The 21,332-nt window shown below is 40.9% G+C and overlaps 1 protein-coding gene across 2 annotated transcripts in view; it reads left to right on the top strand.

The window, feature by feature from the left end:
• Nucleotides 1-21,332, top strand: part of SYNE1 (spectrin repeat containing nuclear envelope protein 1) — a 281,513-nt gene that overhangs the window by 59,081 nt on the left and 201,100 nt on the right. For both annotated transcript variants that reach the window (XM_080998321.1, XM_080998318.1), the window contains 7 exons: nt 6,719-6,826; nt 8,388-8,525; nt 9,717-9,881; nt 14,028-14,140; nt 14,759-14,927; nt 18,415-18,511; nt 19,966-20,168. In XM_080998321.1, the coding sequence (XP_080854447.1) occupies nt 6,719-6,826; nt 8,388-8,525; nt 9,717-9,881; nt 14,028-14,140; nt 14,759-14,927; nt 18,415-18,511; nt 19,966-20,168 (993 nt within the window). The remainder of the gene's footprint in view (nt 1-6,718; nt 6,827-8,387; nt 8,526-9,716; nt 9,882-14,027; nt 14,141-14,758; nt 14,928-18,414; nt 18,512-19,965; nt 20,169-21,332) is intronic.

Genomic DNA, 21,332 nt, shown 5'->3' with positions numbered 1-21,332 from the left:
TGTGACAGAGTGTTCCACCAGATCGGAGCCACAGCCGAAAAAGCCCTGGCTCTAGTTGAGGCCAGCCTAACTTCTCTGGGGCCTGGGACCTTCAAGATGTTTTTATTCGAAGACCGTAAGTTTCTCTGTGGGGCATACCAGGAGAGGCGGTCCCGTAGGTACGAGGGTCCTAGGCCGTATAGGGCTTTAAAGGTTAAAACCAGCACCTTAAACCTGATCCTGTACTCCACCGGGAGCCAGTGCAGCTGGTATAGCACCGGGTGAATGTGATCTCGCAGCGAAGACCTCGTAAGGAGTCTCGCTGCAGCATTCTGCACCCACTGGAGTTTCTGGGTCAGTCTCAGGGGCAGCCCCACGTAGAGCGAGTTACAATAATCCAGTCTGGAGGTGACCGTCGCATGGATCACAGTGGCTAGGTCAGGGCGAGAGAGGTAAGGAGCCAACTTCTCATAACCATAATATTCTTACATAATTCTTTAAACATTTTTACTAAAGCCAAATAATTTCATTCCAACATTTTTCTAACATTCATCAATTTTATAAAACAGTCCTAGTAATGAAAAAAAAGAAATAAAAACAAATCCAATCTTCATCCAGCGTCCCTTCCTCCTGGTCCCGGGTTTTGTCAGTCCTTATTATCCCATCGATCTGGCGCATTAACCTGGTAACCTTATATCCGAGGCCCTTAAGTCTCTTCCATGTCCCTTCCGCAGCTCTTCTTCATATTTGTAACTGTATTTTTCCTTGTCTCCTGCTCGTTTCACTCGTGGGAACTCCAGCTTAGCAATATTTTTGACCCTTCTCAACAGATCAGCCCCTTTTCCATAATCGACACTAAATTCCATGTGGTATTTAAAAACATGTTTCAAAAACCCTCCAAAATTGAGAGCCCCCACAATCCCAAACATCTCACGGCCCATTGCCAGACTTGAAAAGTCCAAACATCCCTGCATAGGAGGGTCTATCCAACCCCCCATTTCCAAACCAAACCAAACTTTTTCTTTCCAAATCTGGCTTTTTCCAAGTTCATTTGTCAAATCCGAAAGCTCATATTCCTGTTGGGCCTGTTCTGTCAGGGCACACTCCTGATTTAATTCCTGGGTGGGCTCCACATATTTTCCCACTGCCTGTTCAAAATTTCTATTCGAATCAGCCATCAAATTCGTCTTCTCATGTAGCTGTTCCAGTAGGGCATTTGTTTTATAGAAAGCACACAACAGAGCTTCTGAATACATTGTCCTGCAAGGTCAGATGTCTATTCCCACGACTGTAATCTGTAACAGCTGCCAGCTCCCAGGAGTTGGTTACAGTTTCACAGTCTACCTCTAGGGGGAAAACTTCTATTTGATCTTTCTTTTAAAGACAAGTCTAGCAACAGAGTTTCCTTTTTTCAGATATTTTGTCAATATTTGTTCCTTTAAGGTGCAAAAGGAAACAATGGAATCACTATGTTTCTCTTCTTTTAGCTATCTGTCAAAAGCGTTTATCTCTGGTCAATGAGCTTCAAACGTCAGTCCTGACACCCCGCTCCAGGATCAGGACGGTGGAAAGTTACTTTACTTTAAACTCACTTCTGCAGGTTTAAACAGTCCAAAAAAGATCCCCCTTCTTCTCCTGCTGCCGAAGGGGGGTTCAACAATTTTAAATGATGAAAGCCAATCCTTTAGAAGCGATTTTCTGAGCTCTAGTTTACGTTGTCTTTGCTTTATTCTGTCTACAAAGAAACGGAAGGCTGACTTCCTGTTTAGACCTTCCCATTTCAGTACCAAATTGAAGTAAAAATTTTAAGTCCAATTCCTTTCTGCTCGCAAGTCCTTGTTTAAAGTCCAATTGTTCAAAGTTTAAGTACTCACGGGTGCTTATTTTAGAAGCCAAATTGTCCCAGGAAAAAGGCAGCGCTCTCCGGCAACGGCTGTGCGGCTTCGCTCCACGGAAATAGCAGTTGACTCACAGCACCGCGCCGCTTCCCCCTCTTCGCTTCGGAGCCCGTTAGTGGGTTCCTTTGCAGGTTGGGGGGGCGCTAAGGGTGCCCGCCGAGTCCCATGGTCACAGGCTTCATCCGCCTGTGATTTTTAAAAGGGTCCCCGCTTCGCCGTAGCGGAAAAGACCCGTTTCGCGCCGAGCTAGTCCCTCCAGTTCAGAGGGAGTCCGCCATTGCCGATGACGCCACCCCGGAAGTCCGGGGTTCACAGCATTAACACCCCAAAAGGGCCTTGCTTCTTTCATAGCCACAGCCTTGGATTCCAGCAGAAATCATGCATGGCTCTGTCTTTCTGGCTTCCCAGCTTGCTTCCAGCTTCTGGCTCACATAACACAAACTCTTAACTCTGGCTTTTGTCTTTCTAACTACCAGACAGTTGAGGGAGGAGGACCCACTCATTTTCTGTCTGGCACAGAACCACTTCCTTTGTTACCTTAATGAACCATACATAGGCCATTACCTCACCAGGAACTTCAGACCTTGTGCAAGCATAGCATATACTCTGCTAGCTCAACTTGAAATAATATTTCTATTTGGACTCTGGAGATGTGTAAACGTATCAGACTAATTGCCTGCTTCCTGTGAGAGGACTTCTCATGGGCATCTGGTTGTTGACTGTGACAACAGAGTGTTGTAGTAGGTGGGCCTTTGGCCTGATCCAGCAAAGTTCTTCTTATGTTCTTACCACTTGCACCTTTCTCACTACCACTCCAAAAACAGCAGCCATGGGACAGAGGTTGGAGCCTTTCCCCCTGTGCTGTTGTCCTTGACAGAGTTGCTGTTAGGCAGGAGTGGAAAACTTGCTTTGAAAGGACAATTCACATCAAGGGCTCAGCACAGTGGGAAAGGGGTAAACCTCCCTTCTCCCATGGCTCTGAACCAAATGCCACCCACATGTCTGCAGCTGCTTTTATCAGAAGAATGAAGAGGGGAAAGGATGTCTGGTCTGGAGATGTGTTTGCACTTTTGCAACATTGCGTCTAGTTTGTTCTTTGCATTTTAATAGTGGTGCTCTATAGAATATTCAGCAAATCTTCAGAAAGCTATTCACTTTTCTTTATGCAAAGCTAAAACACAACATTTTGAGAGTCAAATCCTGTTAAGTTGGCTTTTTTATTTTTACATGTTGATGGCCAACGTTAGTCATGCTCAGAACTGACTTCTGTAGTAACTTAGCAATTCAAAAGCATGTCAAAGTGCAAGTAGATAAATAGGTACCGCTCTGGCGGGAAGGTAAACGGCGTTTCCGTGTGCTGCTCTGGTTCACCAGAAGTGGCTTAGTCATGCTGGCCACATGACCCAGAAGCTGTACGCCGGGTCCCTCAGCCAATAAAGCGAGATGAGCGCCGCAACCCCAGAGTCAGTCATGACTGGACGTAATGGTCAGGGGTCCATTTACCTTTACCTAAGTTCATTAAGTTTAGTAGGTCTCCTAGTTGGATATCACCATGAGAAATGACTTTATTTTCCAAAACAACGTTGCTCTACATCCTGATATTCAAGCATATGGTAAATTTGTATATACATATTTGTAAAGAAATAACTTTTTAAAAGTTATAACATTTTAATCCTGCTCTTCTTCCAAACAGTTCCCAAATTCCATGAGAACTATTTCCACTTTCTTTGAAAATAAAAAGGTTAGGTTAGGATGAAATGGTGATTGCCCCAGTGATACCTGGTAGTTTTGTAGTGGAGTAGAGATAGGAATCCAACTTTCCATTATCAAAGCCCAATATGCTAACTGCTACACTGCTGGCTCTCCTTTAAGGTTATGGGGTGAGTGTGAGTGAGTGCAAAAAGTTACTCATAGTGCTCAAAGTGGAAAGGAAAAAGGCAATGGATGGTTTCAGATCACATTAGCTTCAATTACATCAGTTACAAAGACGTAGGATAGATTGAGGCCTGCCTCAACACAAGTAAAATGACAACAAATGGAATCTGATTAAGCTTGCCATGGCAGGCACAACCATTTTCAACTTGCAGTAATATGGAGGCAGGTAGTACTAGTAGCACTATAAGAGCCCCATCTGTATTGGCAGTCTGCTGGCTTTTGAATACACACTTGTTTACACAGGTATCCCCCTGATTTCCTGTCCTTGGTGTCCTATCTTTTAATTGCTGTATGTACTGTTTTATGGTATATTTTAACTATAGATCTAGTTTAATGGCTTTATGTGTTTTTATTTTTTGTAAACCACTTAGAAACCTATTCTGCTATGAAGCAATATATAGATTAATAAATAATCCTACCCCATCTCACTTTGATCACCAGCTCGTCCTACAATTTCAACACTTGCTGAAAGCCCATTTATTTTCTGAGGCCTTTATTGGTGACTAATACTAGCTGACTTCTTTTAATACTAGCTGCTTTCTTTCTTAGTTAACCTAGTGGCTGCTATTTTACTCTGAATTGTAACTGTATTGTAGTTGTGCTCCCCCCCTTTTTTCCCTTTTTTTGAATACCACCTTGTTATTGTGTAACAAGGTATGTAACACGCTGAAGTTGGAAGCAGCCATGGGTGACATCAAATAACCTGATTCCCAGAAAAAAGATAGTCCAGCAAATGCCACATTGTGCACCACAAGTACCTGTGCTACTTCCTAGATGTGTCTATGTTGCATCCATTTCTGTTCTTTTAGATTAATGCATTTGTTCCTATTTAAACATTTCCCTAGGTGCCAAATAGCAAATGGGGTTTTTTTTAATGGTACAGTTCTGTCTCAATAACACCTTAATCTGTTGAAGATATAAATTCAAATATTTGCTTAGATTGAGTTCAGTTTGTTAAACAGCAGTATGGTGTTAGGAATATAGGTTGTTAAACCTTTTTACCCAATTCAGTTGCACACAGCAGCTGACCTCTTTCAGCCCCTCTTGCAATAAGCAGACCACACAAAGTTAAGTAAGTTAAAAGTGTTTTACTTACAGATTTAATGTCTCAATCCTCCATTGTTCCATGCAGCAGCAAGGATAATACAGGCAAAATATAGAATATAATTCCAAACATGTGCTGTAAGCTCAGAAGCAAGCTTACACACATCCTCCTTAGTTGGTTACATGATACAGCAAGAGAGATAGGAAGGAAGGAAGATGAAATAAGCTTCGCTTCCTTTCCAGAGGAGAGGGGGCATGACCTAACTGAGCATAGGAATCAACTCCGGTCTTAACCCCTTCATGCACTAACTAGCACTGTGCTTACTAGTTATTTCTGACTGCAGTCTCTCACAGGAACATCAGTTCCATCTATCAATTGGTCATGTGTCTGGGGCTGATGGAAGTTGGAGTTCAAAATCATCTGAAGGGCAATGGGTTCCCAATCCCCAGTCTCAAGTTTGCTTTCATAGCCATGCAGTCCCCTAGAGTCCCATTGCATTATCCCTATTTGAGTTTTCATACTGCACATGGTAGTAATCAAATGAGGGGAAGAGCAGAACACTGTTCACTATCCCCACCCCTGTTGTCACATCCTTAAGTGTCCCTGCCACTGTGTGTGTGTAAGTCTGACATAAGAGGAAAGAGTGTAGTTCAGTGGTAGAGAATCTGCTTTGCATGCAGAAGGTTCCAGGTTCAAACCAGTCACATCTAGGTAGGCGTGGGAATGGCCCCTGCCTATAACCCTGGCAAATCACTGCCAGTCAGTGCAGATAATACTGACCTAGAAGTACCAATAGTCTGACTCAGTGTAAGGCAGCTTTTTCTGTTCCTCGGGTGGGGACAGTGAGTACAGTGCAGTGAGTGTCTCATAAGGTCTGAATACCAGAATAGGGCTCCTGTAATCTGACTCAATGGTCCTGCATCAAGGTGAAAGCAAATGACTTACACAATGACTATCAAAAGATTTTTGAGAATGCCCAAACATGAAGATACGCCATTATCATTATCATCATTATTATTATTAATACCCTGCCCTAGCTTGGCCTCCCCAGCCACTCTGGGCAGCTTCCAACAGGATTTTAAGAAACTCAGTTAAAGTTCAAACATTAAAAACTTCCCTAAACAGGGTTGCCTTCATATGTCTTCTAAAAGTCAGATAGTTGTTTATTTCCTTGACATCTGGTGGGAGGGCCTTCCACAGGGCAGGCGCCACTACCGAGAAGGCCCTCTCCCTGGTTCACTTCTCTCAGTGAGGGAACTGCCAGAAGGCCCTTAGTGCTGGACCTCAGTGTCCGAGCAGAACGATGGGGGTGGAGACTCTCCTTCAGGTATACTGGGCCAAGGCCATTTAGGGCTTTAAAGGTCAGCACCAACACTTTGAATAGTGCTCGGAAATGTCCTGGGAGCCAATGTAGGTCTTTCAGGACAAGTGTTATATGGTCTTGGCAGCCACTCCCAGTCACCAGTCTAGCTGCTGCATTCTGGATTAATTGTAGTTTCTGGGTCACTTTCAAAGGTAGCCCCATGTAGAGTGCATTGCAGTAGTCCAAGCGGGAGACTACTGCACCACTCTGATGAGACATTCTGCGGGTAGGTAGGGTTTCAGCCTGCGTACCAGATGGAGCTGGTAGACAGCTGTCCTGGACACATATGCTATGAGGAAACAAAGAAATTATTTCTATGCCACCCCATATCTGTAGATCTCAGGGCAGTTCACAACATAAAATTAGAGCAAAAGCTGTATACATACTTGGAAAATGTGAAACTGGTTTTGCATGATAACACAATTTATAGCACACACAGTCTTACATCTTAAACAAGATGTGGTTTTCATTTGGCCTATTTATTTTTACCTGTCACAGAGAGAGGACAGACTAATGCTAAGAGACCTGAAAATATGGGTAGAACAATTTGAAAGAGACTTGACAAGAGCACAAATGGTGGAAGCAAGCTTGCAGGAGAAGTACCAGGTAAGAATGGGGAGGTTTTTTTGTTGCAAAATTAAACATTTGATTTTAAAAAATAGTGATTCCTTGAAGCAAGTGTTATGCGTGTGGTTAGCTTACGCTAGCCAAACTTTCACAATGCTCCCTTGATGTGAGTTTGTTTGGGGGAGAAGAGGGCATTTCAGACTTAGTTAAAAATGAAGAAAGCCTTTCATATGGCAGGTGGACAGACACACATACTCAAGTTTACATGTGATCTAATCCCACCACATATGTGACCAAAACTCCAAGATTAGTTTCAGATTTAGCCAGCATAGTGCAAAAGCACACTTCAAATATATAATCAAGGAACTGTGAAGAACTGGAGGCCTCCAAATGTACTATAGCACCCTCAGTGTAGAACTAGCCCTCAACATTGTCTCTGCAGGACTGGTTTCAGCTTTGAGGTGCTCCTTGGCAGAGAGCCCTGTAGTGGATCTCTTCCTCTGTTTATAGACGCTGCTGGGCTTGGTGCTTGGAGGCAGTAACAGTGCTTCAAGCAGGCAGGCAGCTGAGCCAAAGTCCTAATATTATTATTATTAATATTACTACTACTACTATTACTATCTCATTACAAAACTGATTTAAAACTAAAGCAGAACAAAAGCTAAAAATGTTCATATACACAAAAGGCAGCATAATACATCCCACCCACTAAAGGAGGGCACAGTATCTAAAACTTTCCAAGTTAAAGCCTGGCTGAAAGTAAATGCTTTTGTCTGGCACAGTAGGTCCAAACCAGGACTTTAAATTTAGCCCAGAAGCTAGCTTCTGCTTAGAGCTTTCAGAATGGGAAAAGGTGATCCATGGGGCCCCAGAATGCTGGTATCATAACAGATGCACAAGGGTGCTGGGTGGTGGTGCTGTTCACGTACCCCTGCTTCCTCCAGATAACTCAAATAGCTTTCCAGAGGCGGTAGGAATGACAGAGACAATTTGATTAGCAGTGGATGCTGTTACAAATGCATGGTTTGTCCAGTATTACAGATCACAATTTGTAGATTTGGAAGGGACCATGAGGGTCATCTAGTCCAACCCCCTACTTGCAGGGATCTTTCATCCAACATGGGGCTCAAGCCCATGACCCTGAGATTAAGAGGCTCATGCTCTACTGACTGAGCTATCCCTCATCTCATTAATTTGAGTGTTCTGCTTCCCATCCTATATGGGTCAGCAGAATATTGGGTCCTTGCCATGTCTTATGTCTGCTTTTCTATTTTGGCTTGGGAGGAACTTTATTTGTTCTTTTGCCAACATTTCTTTTATCCTTGCTCTCTTGTTTTCCTTTTTTTTTAATAAGATATTTATTAAAATTTCAGAAATAAAAGAAGAAGTTACAATAGTAATAATAAGAAAAAAAAGAATAAAAAAAGAAAAAAGAGAGTACAAAATACAAAAAAAGTAAAAACAATTAAAAACAAATCAATCTTTCCATATCTTGTCTTTCATTCACTTGTTTCCCTGACCTCCTCACACCTCCCCTTTTTTGTATTCCAGTTCAGTAAGTTAATTCAGCAAATCCTTTGCTCTCTTGTTTTCCTTGCAGTCCTTTAAACATTTCAGAGTACAGTATGAAATAAAGAGGAAACAGATTGAATCTGCAATACAGTCTCTAAGGAAAGATGGCAAACTGTCTCTTGATCAAGCTCTGGTGAAGCAAGCATGGGACAGAGTTACTTCCCGGGTAAGTTCTCAAAAAATATTATTGCACACATCCCAGTCTCTGAGCAGTGAGATACTCCAGGGGTACCACCACTTACACTGGGTTTGCTTTCTTAGAATGAAGGTAAATGGAGGCTGTGGTCTCTTTAGGATATATAGTTTTATTTGCACACCTATACAATCTGAGCATAGAATGAAGAGGCTCATAGCATCAACACTCCACAAGTCTTCCCTCCCAATAAAGTTCCCAAGCCATAGCACGGGGTTTAGCACAGAGCAAGACAAGTCTCTGTGTTTCAAGCTTCCAGCATGAGCCAAAATTCTCTCTCACGCATAGTCTCCCTTGACCTGATGTTCCCCATCCTAGGTTGAGTGAAAATCTCACCTGAATAAGAGATATTCTCTCTCTCTCTCTCTCTCTCTCTCTCTCTCTCCCACACACACCCACACCCACCCACCCACCAGTATTTTCCTCCCTTCTGTGGCCCTAAAATCTACTCTATGTTCCCCACAGGTAGCTACTAGGCAGCTATGCAACTATACTGTTTAGAAGACATAGCAATGTTCATCTCCATTGCTCGCTGCTTCTTCTGGTTATACAGCCCATACACAAAAAGGCACAGTCACTGGCCACATTCCAGAGTGTTGCATTCTAGGATCCTACCTGCCTAATAGGCTGATTGACTTCCTCCTGGGGTCTGATTGGGCTGCTCCTGCAGGCCAATCAGATTGTTGCATTCTAGGATCCTACCAGCCTACTGTTCTAGCATCCAAGTTTAGTACATAACAGGTATAGAAGTTTTAGTGCAGAAGGAAACATGGTACATTTCAGGAACTGGAAATGCTGATAAGAGCAGAATGGTGTGTATCATGGTATAGGTACTTCAAGTTTCTTACTAGATTGCTTTATATATATTTTTCCTGAAATTTTTGTTATTGTATGGCAACACTAGCCACTTGTCTGAAATCTCAGTTTAATGCAACTGTCAGCTTATCCATAAAGAATTTTTTAATATGCTTACACCTCTGCTTGTTGTGGAGGAGCCAAACCATATGGTTAGCATTGTGTTCACAACATCATTATTTATCAATATTTTCATGTGTATCTGGGGTTTTTGAATCAAATACATTACATCTCCCCACATCCCTAAATAATACCCCCCAGACTATACATGCTGATGCTACTAACAGTCTTAATGTTTGTATTTTCCAGATATTTGAATGGCACCTGCACCTTGATAAATCTCTCCCTGCTCCTCTGGGTACTATTGGAGCCTGGCTTCATCGTGCAGAGGCTTCTCTTACGGAAGAAATCATCAGTCAACAAGCTCATGAGGAAACAGCAAACATCATAAACAGAAAGCTTGGACAGCAAAAGGTTTGTAGTGTGATTCTTCATAACGGTTATATTAAAACTATCACATTTTGCTAAAACACAGTGTAGGATGATATTTTGATAACATGAGCAGCGTTAGGTTCTTTTGTCAAAAACTAAGTAAAAAGAAGGAGGCTGAAATAGATTGGTATTCTTCGCGATAAGAGAAAAAAGATCCTACTCTTAAAAAAGAAGGGTGTGCATTTCCTTTACTGTTTTCAGCTTTTGCTATCATGTTTTCTGAATGGAGGCCCAAATATGTTATGCTAGCTTTGCTACATTCTTTGAAATAAAAAGAGACTCCTGAATGAAACATTGCTTTCATGAGTGATATGTTAGCAGCCTAGGTTAAATGAAGACTTGGCCAGCTTTCTCTGTTCCCTCTAACTTCATCCATTCGCTTGCTTTGTTTATATCCCTATTAATAAATGTATATCTTAAGTGCTTAAGCACAAAATTAAGGAACACAAGCATAAGTGGGCAAAAATTGGGCCGTTTCAAGGAGGAATAAGTTTCCAAAGGTTTTGGAAACCACCTGCTAACCAAGTGGTAGTTTCTTAACTTCATTCTGCCTTTTTGGTAGAGGGGAGGGGCTTGACAGTGGAGCTTTAACCACTGTCATTTCACCCCAGAAAGGCACCATGTCAAGAGCATTTAAGAAGAAAGGGCAGCGGCTGGAATATGGTTTCTGTGAGAGCAGAGATCTTTCCTGACCTTGATGAAAAAGCCAAAGTGCAGAATGGGACACCAGTCAAAACAGAAAGGGAGGCCTGCAGAGTCTCAGAAGCAAACTGCATATTTTGTGAGGCTATGGCAGGCTCCAGGGGGAAGGAATAGTCAGTGAAAATTGCCTCCTCCCCTGTTCTTCCACTGGGATTCCTTTGCTGGAACTGTTGACAGAAGAATCCCTTCCATTTGTGGGAGGTGAAGGTTGGTTCCATTCAACCCGATGAAATATGTTTTAATTTAAAAAAGCACACCACATTTTCTCTTTGGCATTGAAACACTATTAGTGATATTAAATAAATGCCATTATTTACTCCTATGCAATTTTAAGCAGGCTTTCTACAAAGGTCTTCTAATTGTTTGATCTTAATGATTTATTTTCTTATTTGTTTTGTTATTAAAATGTGCGGCATCTCTTTGCAAAGTTGTAAGAAAAAATTCTTCTTTGTTATGACATAAGGCAATATTTAGTTAATTGGTTTTCTCATGCTGAATTGCAATGGGAAGATCTGAAATGGGGAATTTAGACATGGGATTAAATGTGTCCTTCTTAAAATCAGATTAATTTGGGGCATCTGGTGGATGCCCTCTAAATCAATCTAGCTTAATAGGTCCCATTCCAAATTAGAGATTGGAGGATGTCTGCCCAATGCTTTTAATAGACTACTTTAACTGTACTAATGTGACTAACAATGAAATCCTATACATGTCTACTCAGAAGAATGCCCAGTTAGTTCAGTGGGACTTGGCGGATTCCTGCCATTGCATGTGTTAGGAGGCCATCAGCATAGGGCTTAATGATGCCTGCCTGGCTGTGACCATGAGCAGCTTGTAGATAGGAGCATCTGGGAAGGAGAGGAATGACTTGTCAGCATTGTCAGCACTAACCAGCTGAGCTATCCACCTCCTCAGTGTTTCATTTAAATTTCATAACTTTCAGTTGATAGATCATGTTTTTAAAGAAATGTTTTACAATTATAAATACTTCCTAAAATTATTATATCTCCAACTTTATAGTGTTTAGAATGCTTCTTTATCAACAGCTGTAGCTCCTTGAAAATGTCACTCAGGCGCTTGTAATGCATTACATTTTGTTGTTTTTGTTGTCTTCAAATGTTGCATGTTTCAAGAATTGCTCTCTACCTAGGGATGTACGAACATGCCTCAATCCTTTCCAATATTCATTTGCACATTTATCTGGCATTTTTTGTTCTGCTGCAATTGTTTCTATGTTGCACAAGCCAATGTTCAGTTTCATTGTCACGTCATGTCAGTTTGCCTAGCGCGCAACAGACGCTCAGGGTTGGATTCACCTAATGAGTGCCGTCAGCAAGCTCCTTTCACCCGTCTCTTCCACTGTGTCACTGACATCCCTGAAATTGGCCCACGGGGAGTTGGAGAAGCCCCAGAACAGGGGGAGGAGAGGGGGGATCATTCTACCTGACAAGCTGCACTGCTTGTGCTGATGGGACATTCACCATAGTGTGACATTGAAATCCATCCTGATATCTCAATTCCAGGCCCATACTTATTCAATAAAATAAGACAATAGGATAAGATAATATAAAATTAATTTGTGTTTTGTCTGCATCTAAGTCTTACTAAGGGACATGGGTGGCGCTGTGGTATAAACCACTGAGCCTAGGGCTCACTGATCGGAAGCTCCTGCCAACCTAGCAGTTCGAAAGCACATCAAAGTGCAAGGAGATAAATAGGTACCACTCCAGCGAGAAGGTAAATGGTGTGCCTGTGTGCTGCTCTGGTTTCGCCAGAAGCTCCATAGTCATGCTGGCCACATGACCCGGAAAAACTGTTTGCAGACAAACGTCGGCTCCCTTGGCCAGTAAAGCGAGATCAGCGCCGCAACCCCAGAGTCGTTTGCGACTGGACTTAACTGTCAGGAGTCCCTTACCTTTTTAAAAAAGTTTTACTAGTTACTTGGGCAGTACCACTGCCCTTATACCGATTTAGGCTCTAGTTTTTTGTATTAGGTTTGCATTTAGTTTGCAGCTGTGTTCTGTTTCTTGTTCCTGTCTTTATTAGTACTTTGTTGTGTATTTGTTGGTGTGGGTGTGAGAGAGCTAATCGTGAGTACACTGTACACAGCCCAGCGCATTGTACAGTTGTTACAGGTTACAGACTCCGCTAACCCAGAAGTAGTACCTCGGGTTAAGAACTTTGCTTCAGGATGAGAACAGAAATCGTGCGGTGGTGGCACGGCCACAGTGGGAGGCCCATTAGCTAAAGTGGTATCTCACGTTAAGAACAGTTTCAGGTTAAAAATGGACCTCCAGAATGAATTAAGTTCTTAACCCGAGGTACCACTGTAGCTGTGTTAGATGTTTATACACAGTGAGTATGTAAACTAAAAAGCATCTATGAAGCATCAGTTCAGTAGCCATTGTGCCACAATAGGCAGAAGTGGCAGAGCTGTTGGCAGTAGCAGCAACACCTGTCAGGTGGTTGTGGGCAGCAGCCCATTCTGATTCCTTACTGTTGTAAATCTACTTGGATGCGTTGTTGTCTTTCAAGTTAAGGGCTGTGAAAAGCAGTATTTTGAAGTAATTTTGTCACAAGAATGACAAGTGAAAAAATTGAAGTTGGCTTACTTATTTACCTATATCAACCTTATGCTAGTCAGTTTACATAAGGGCTATGCGTCACTAAATCCTCCACACTCAGACAGCCCAAGGACAGATACATGTAGCATCTTTTCATTCTGGATATTTCTTAAGTGATGATTACTAGTAATTCATTTTAATATGTAATCTCCCTTAAACCTTTGAAGTACTGTTGCTTAGATACTACAGAGAAGAGTTATTATTAGGCTTATACTGATTTGTATTTATCAGCATGGGTTAGCGGCTTCCCATGCTTCTAACACAGACAATACTTATTGATCAGTCTTATTTCATGTGCCAAAGTTCACTGTGCATTGAATACATAACATACTTGATGGATCTAAATCTGTAGGTTTTAAGAGGGGAAAGAATTTGTTCAGGTGCTTTGAGCAGTGCAGTAAATGTGCAGTGTTGGGATAGAGGTGGAAAATTATAGACATGAAATGTTAACAGCTGCCAACTGTTGATTTTTATCTCAACAAATGATAGATTGGTAGATAGATACCTTATGCAACATGTTCCCTTCAAGCTGCAAGTGCTTTAGGCAGTGCCTCTATTGCCTGTTTTCAAATGTGCCAGAATTATTAGACACAGCTTTGGCTCAGTATCTCACAAGGCACTTTCCTTCTGTAGAAGCTTTTGCTGCTGTAAATGCTTTACCTCGCATATAAATGTAGCAGCGTGATCAAATGCTCTCATACACTGAGTCATCAGTGCAGATTTCAGAAATTGTACTTATTAAAATTGCCTACGGTGAACCTTTTTTCGCCTTCTCTTTCCCTTTAAAAAAAATCCAATTTAGGATGTGCTTAAAAATGTAGATGGTTACAAAAAGACATTCCAGGAGATCCACAGAGCTCGATTTGTCAATGGAGTCCCTGTTCCACCAGAACAGCTAGATGATATGGCAGAGAGGTAAGTCATATTTCATTCTTAAATGCTGCAATGATAAAAGGATCTGTTTGATTTACATTATTTTCAGTTAAAGTCGGTGCCTCTTAGGTTTCCAGTGGGCTTTTACTGTCTATGGAAACAACAAGTTGTTGTTGTAAACATCTTGCCTTTTCTGGCTATTACTGATAAAAGCTTAAAATTAAATAAGCTGTGGATTTTGATATCTCTCTCTCTCTCTCTCTCTCTCTCTCTCTCTATATATATATATATAGTGGTTGTTTGTTGTCAGTGAACGTTAGGAAATATGTTATGTAACAACACCTTGAACATATTTATGGGAGAAGTAGGAAAAGGATCACTTGACAATGAAAAGCATTTAGACTTCAGTCTTAAATATATTTACTAAAAAGCAAGCTCTGTTGAATTAAATGAAATGTACTTTGATGTAAGCATGTTTAGTGCAGAGCAGTAAGTCACATTTTCTTCACTTAATAAACATAGTCATTAGTTTGCTACTAATTAGCAATATACAAAATAACGACAATGTAAAATTAAATGTGCCTTTAGGCTTTGCATTTGCAGCCTGAAAACATAATTTTCTGCAAATTGACTGTTAACTATAGTGTGATTCATGTCTAGGTTTGAATTTGTTGCCTCTACATCTGAGCTCCATCTACTGAAAATGGAATTCTTGGAACTGAAATACCGTCTGCTATCACTCTTGGTCCTTGCAGAATCAAAATTAAAATCATGGATTATCAAATATGGAAGAAGGGAATCTGTTGAACTACTTCTTCAAAACTATATAGTAAGCTTATCTTGATTCATTTTTGAATGCAACCTTGAAACGTAAATGAAATATATAAACCAAGAATGCAAAAATAAATAGCTCTTACAGGATGGTGTCAAAATGGTGCCCCTCCATTGGTGGAGCACATCCTTCAGCGGAATGAGCAGAGAAGCAACCTTTGGTAATTCCTCTTTTTCCATGCAATCCCCATGCCCCCTGAAAGCTGCTCTGGGGGCCTACTCAGTGCTCCAGAACAGATTTTGGGGGAGCGTTCAGGGCAAATAAAATTGCCTCACTCCCTTTCCTGCTGATGGATAACACCAGCTGGATAATACCCACAGCTGCATGCTCTGTATGATGGCAATCTTTCTTCTTTTTGGAAAGAAAAAGCTTCCTCCTTCTTCTAGGCTAACATATTTTCCGCAGAAAGGAATTACAGAATGAGTGGAGGTGAAGCCTCCCACATTGTGATGAGTCAAGGCACACACTGTGCCACATCGCCCATGTTCTTAATATATGCTCTTTTTACTAGGCAACTGTCAATCCTCTGGAAATGAACTGTTCCCTCCTAAGCAGTCACAAAGCATTCATGTTCAGCTTTCTTAGCATTTTACTTAAGAACCTGCAGTTTTGTGTTACACTGCAACTGACTCAGTTACAGAATTTGCATTTTGCCTGCAGAATGTGCCGGGTTCAAACCCTGTCATTGCCAGGTGAACTTGGTAAAGGCTACTGGCTGAAATCCTGGAAAGCCAGTCAGTAGGTAATACTGAGCTAGATGGACCAATGTTCTGGCCGGTATGAGGCAGGTTTGTATTTTTGATGCACAGAATATATCAATATAATATATTCAATATAATATAATCCATATAATATAATCCATATAATATATTGATATAGTATATCACTATAAAGCTGTTCCACACATCGTGTTGGATCTGGACTAAGTTACTTAGGTTCCATTGAATTCATTGCAACGATCTATTTATGACTTGAGTTCCACTGGTTTCAATGGGAACTAACTAATAGAGCGGCCCCAAGTCCCAGCTGACAACCATGGTGTAGACTAGGGTGGTGTATTGATCCCAAGTCTTCCTAAAGATTGCAAGAGCAACAAGTCTCTATGGCTGAGATAGCAGTGGTGCAAATTTTGTTGTTTGGTTGCATTTTACAGAATCTGATCATCATAGCTTCCGTTTTTAAAAGAGATGGGAAATCCTTCTATGCCTCAAAGTTACATATATGTGTTAAAAGCAGCTTCTGCTACAATCTTAATTCAAAGCAAAATGGAGAGTGCCCTCAGTCATAGCAGTGGGACTTAACTAATCTTCAACTCATACCAACTATTCTCATGGCCCCAGTGAACTTTTCTGATTTTAATTAAGACAATAGTCCTAGTTAGCCAATAATCATTTGGATAGTAGATATGCATTTTGAAGTGAAATGGAAAACCAAATAAGTGAGATAATAGCTCTCTTTTTAAACCTATTTATTAAGCTTGCATAATTTTTTTACTTAAAATGAATAAGTGCATTTTGTTATTTTATATATTCCAGAATCTGATGAGGTTGCTAATGTCAGTAATCCATTTGCCAAACTGAAACATGTCTATGCTTAAAAAAAATGAATAGTGGAATCTATACATGCTATACTGACTGCAAATATGTCTGTTGTGCCAGAATATCCTCGAGATATGCACAATTTTAAAGAAAAAAACTTCTGGGGATGTAAACTTAGGGGGGGTACCCTAAAATAGTCCAATAATAACATGATGGCATAGTACATTAAAAGGCTGGAAGGAGGTGGGGGAAACTGACAGTTGAGTGAGAGGTTGGAATAGAATGGAGTAATTGGAACAGGAGTGTGGAGAAATGTATACCGGTATATATATGTGGTAGGAAGAACCATCTCATTGTCAGAAAAGGTCACTTCCTGTTTTACAAGAAGCTATTTTTAAATGACCCCATGAATGGGAGAGAGAGCCATCCATAGAAATTAATGAAGAAATAAAATAATTTAATACAGCTTGGATTGAGCACAATATACCCATACCCCCCACAACCCTTTCAGAATGCTGACCTTCTGTTGGAACACGAGACTGTTGGGTGGAGCTGTCAGCCAGGCTGGGGTGCAAGGTGCTAGATTGGAGCAGTTACAAACACTGCAACATCTTGCTGAAAGGTCCCCCTTGTTTTAATTATCTATGGATTGTTGAGGTGGGAGGAGAATGACCTAGGTAGACTCTATACACATACAAAAAACGCTGTGAAAATGCTTTATTTTAAAATGTTTTGAAAAATACATTGAACTTTGCATCTAGTGTCACATTTGTATGTTACACTTTACAACATATTTAAAACGTTTTATTTGCAGCTGTGTAGCTGAGTCCCTAGTCTGTTCTTCAGTGCAACATATCATTTACAGTTGCTAATATGTGAAGTTAATAGGTTGACACTAGAAGAGCTTACTAGTAAAGTCAAGTTGCATTTTGTAGTTGCAGACAGGCCACTCATCTCCCCAGTATACTCTTTTCTCCATTCATTTCTGTGCAAGCCAAATCCCACTTAAATTTGAAGTAAAGGTAAAGGGACCCCTGACCATTAGGTCCAGTCGTGGCCGACTCTGGGGTTGCGGCGCTCATCTCACTTTATTGGCCGAGGGAGCCGGCGTACAGCTTCCGGGTCATGTGGCCAGCATGACTAAGCCGCTTCTGGTGAACCAGAGCAGTGCCCAGAAACGCCATTTACCTTCCCACTGTAGTGGTACCTATTTATCTACTTGCACTTTGACGTGCTTTCAAACTGCTAGGTTGACAGAAGCAGGGACCGAGCAACGAGAGCTCACCCTGTCGCGGGGATTCGAATCACCGACCTTCTGATCAATAGGACATTTGAATAGATATGGGGCAGTATTCAACAAACATTTTTGTGCCAATGCAATGATTAGCACTAGCACAAGTGGTTAGCCTCTTTCTACTCTCATCCCATCCCCAGATCTGCTCTGCACATTACTATAGACAGTATTGAATTAGTTTATATAAAATATGAAGGGATTTATGTTGTGCAAAATGAAAAGAGAGGAAGGGAAGTCATTGGTATTTTAAGGTTGTTTAAGTGAATATTCTAAAATGTAAAATAGAAATTTAATAAAAAAATTAAACTCTGAATTAGACGGACCAGTGCTCCGATGTATTATAAGACAGTCATTCATTTAATCTGAATGACATCCCAATCCCTAATTGTGACACCTTTCAATAACTAATAATTTGTGCTCAATGATTATTGAAATCCTCTTTTAATATTTTACAAAGTAATGCACTTTTTGATGATGGTGTAAAGTTTATTAATGTTCAGAAGCATTTCCACATTTCATTTTATAAGCCAATAGAGAAAGATGAAATCAGACAAAATTCTTAACATACATGAAAATGTAGGTAATGTTTATTTCCCCATAAATTGTATCAATATCATTTGCATTCTCTCTCTCTCTCTCTTTTTCTTTTCAGTCTGTTATAGAAAATAACAAATTTTTTGAGCAGTATGAAGTTACTTACCAAATATTGAAAAAGGCAGCTGAGATGTATGCCAGAGCTAATGGCTCATGTAAGTAACAATATATTTGTTTGGCATTAGATTAAAGTGCTTCTGGATTCCATTTTTGCTGTATGATCAAGCTGAACTGTTGCTAAGCAATTTGGAACATGACAAAATTAGAGTTCAGTGTACAAATTAACAACTAGAAGATCAACTAGATGAAGAAAATTCAAAGCAATATTCTTGGCAATAACACAGTAGGCATTCTCTAGTTTTGCACTGAAGCATATGGAAGCAAGGAGTCCCTAAGCAAAACATAGGAGTCCCTTGACAGCATTATAGGTAACAGCTAGTAATTTAATGGGTGTATCATTGTTGATTTCAGGCACCTGTATCATCCACATGTTCTACCCTTAGTACAGAGAAATCGATGTGGCTTTCTGCTTCCTTGTTTGATAAACAGATTTCTATGAATAGGCCAACATTGTATAAGAAATGAACAGATACACTGTGATATTCCTTACATATTTTATTGTTTGTACAAAGTGCTTGAATTCTTAGCCTTAAGATTGCATTGATATAGCAAAGACCATTTGCCTTTTCTTGGTCATGTATTTCCAGTGGTATAAGAACTAGGCTTTAGGATAAATAAGAACCATACAGCCCAGTTGCACACCTGCAGTAAGGCTGGGGGTAATAATACTACTGATCTTGTACAGTTATTGTAGCAATTACCGAGCACTGGTTAGGTTAACCGATTCTAAAACTTTTGATTGGCCCCAAACTGTGCCCTGGTTAACTGGGCAGTAGCGTTCTATAATGTTCTATAAATACAAACAAGAGAATTCCTATGGAGATGGGTGGAGAGGTGAATTATTCTCTCCTGCCCTCCCCCCCCCCCCCGTCATTTTCCATTAAAAAAAAATCCCTCCCTTTAGCGTCATGGGGGTGGGGTAAATTAACCATGCCAGCTCATATTTTTAAGCCATTGGGATGGCAATATTAATTAAATTTACATATGACCTAAGGCAATAGCTCTGAAGTGAAAAAGCACACTCTGTGTTGAGATTGTGAGTTCATGTGTGTTATAGCCAGGGGGTTTTTTCAGCTGGAACTCACTGGAACTTAGTTCCAACACCTCTCAGGTGGGGCCCCATTGCCATTATAAGAGAACAAGGGAGGCGTTCATGGTGAGTTCCGGCCCCTCTTTTTCTAGAAAAAAAAGCACTGGTTGTAGCAGACATAATATTTGAAGCAACATTCTATTCCCCCCTGCATTAGGGAGAAGGAGGGATACTTCTTTAAAGATGCTGCTCACCATATGCCGTTTTCATCCGTACCAGGTTAACTATTGAAAACAAAAGCAAAACGCTACTGCCCAGTTAACCAGGGCACAGTTTGGGGCCAATCAAAAGTTTTAGAATCGGTTAATCTAACCAATTAATGGATTAAAAGTTGCAGCTCTGGGAATACTCATTTCAGCTGGGTCAAGATTTATGTTAAACTCCAGTACTGTATTTCAGCCGAAGAGATAGAGAGTGTTATGAGATTCATGAATGAGACAACAACACAGTGGAGGCACTTGTCAGTAGAGGTGAGAAGTGTGAGAAGCATGTTAGAAGAAGTCATTGCTAATTGGGACCGATATAGCAGCACAGTGGCCAGTCTGCAAGCCTGGCTAGAAGATGGCGAAAAAATGCTGAATCAATCTGAACATGCCAAAAAGGTAAGGAATATTCTTTGATTAATGCTATAGTGGCTGTGTGTGCTCTTTGCCATTGTTTAACAGGGACCCTGATCCAAAGAACGTTAAGCACAGCAGCACTGGACACATGTGGACCAGCATCATTTGTTAACAAAACAAATAATTAGCTACAATAGATTCGGTCAGCTATTGGAAAGGGAGCAGGCTAGATGTTACAGGGCAGCATAGGAGACAACTCTAGGAGCCAAGGTCCCTTCAGGCCCCCGAATAAAATATTTGAGGGGGCCTGTGCCCCCCAAAGTTGATGAGTATTGCCATTCAAATGTGCCATGTCATGTAATTGCTCACCTGCCCCTCCCTGCAAAAAATTTATTCAAGTTGGCACCCCTGCAGGGCAGGAGGATTCAGAGGTAGAGACAGGTCTGGCATTGTCTCCCAGAGAGAGGAGATGGAAAAAGGAGACATATACACCTAGATGTAGCACCAATAGTAGTGAAGCCACTATATGCTCAAGTCCTCTGACAAGAAGATTAGCTCTGAAAGAAGCCAAGGCTCTGAATATGGAAAGAAATAGGTAGTAGAAATAATTTATATCATAGTTTGCTGAAGGCTATCATGCATAGTGTCTTCAAAGATCAGCCTAGTCCAGGATCTCCTTACACACATGGAATCTCTGATATGTACAGTTTCTGCATAGGTGCCCCCATGCTTCCCTTTAGAAGGCAGGGCCAGTAAATATTTTGGTGGCTGTTTTTGCCAGTTTAGTCCTACACAGTCTCCAAGGTTCTTTGAGTGCTTTGGCCACACAGCTGCCAAACAGTCCTCAGCCTTTTCCCCCAGTATGAAGTTGAAGAGGTTGGGATAACCTCACAGCTGCTCTTGTTCACATTTGTAGCTTGAAAGTTTGGAAGAAGGTTACCTATTTATTCTTATCAAGGCAAGTGTATTGTTGAAGCATGAACTGTAAATAAAGCAAGGTTGCACCTCAGTGTCTCAAATCTTCATTTGGGTAGTCTTAATGATGACTACCTGCCCCCATAACAAATAGGTACCAAAAGTTTTTCATTTTTTACACCATGCAGAAAACAGACATTGTCAGACTAGCTGTAAAGGGAAGTAAGGAGGAAACCAAATGATGCTTTAATAAGTGGTGTGAGGTTTTTATGTTTGCATTTTCAAAATTCA

Source organism: Podarcis pityusensis, assembly GCF_964106645.2.
Source record: "Podarcis pityusensis genome assembly, chromosome: 3".
Classification (NCBI taxonomy): domain Eukaryota; kingdom Metazoa; phylum Chordata; class Lepidosauria; order Squamata; family Lacertidae; genus Podarcis; species Podarcis pityusensis.
Note: the sequence above shows the minus strand (reverse complement) of the source record. Positions and strands in the feature narration are given on the sequence as shown.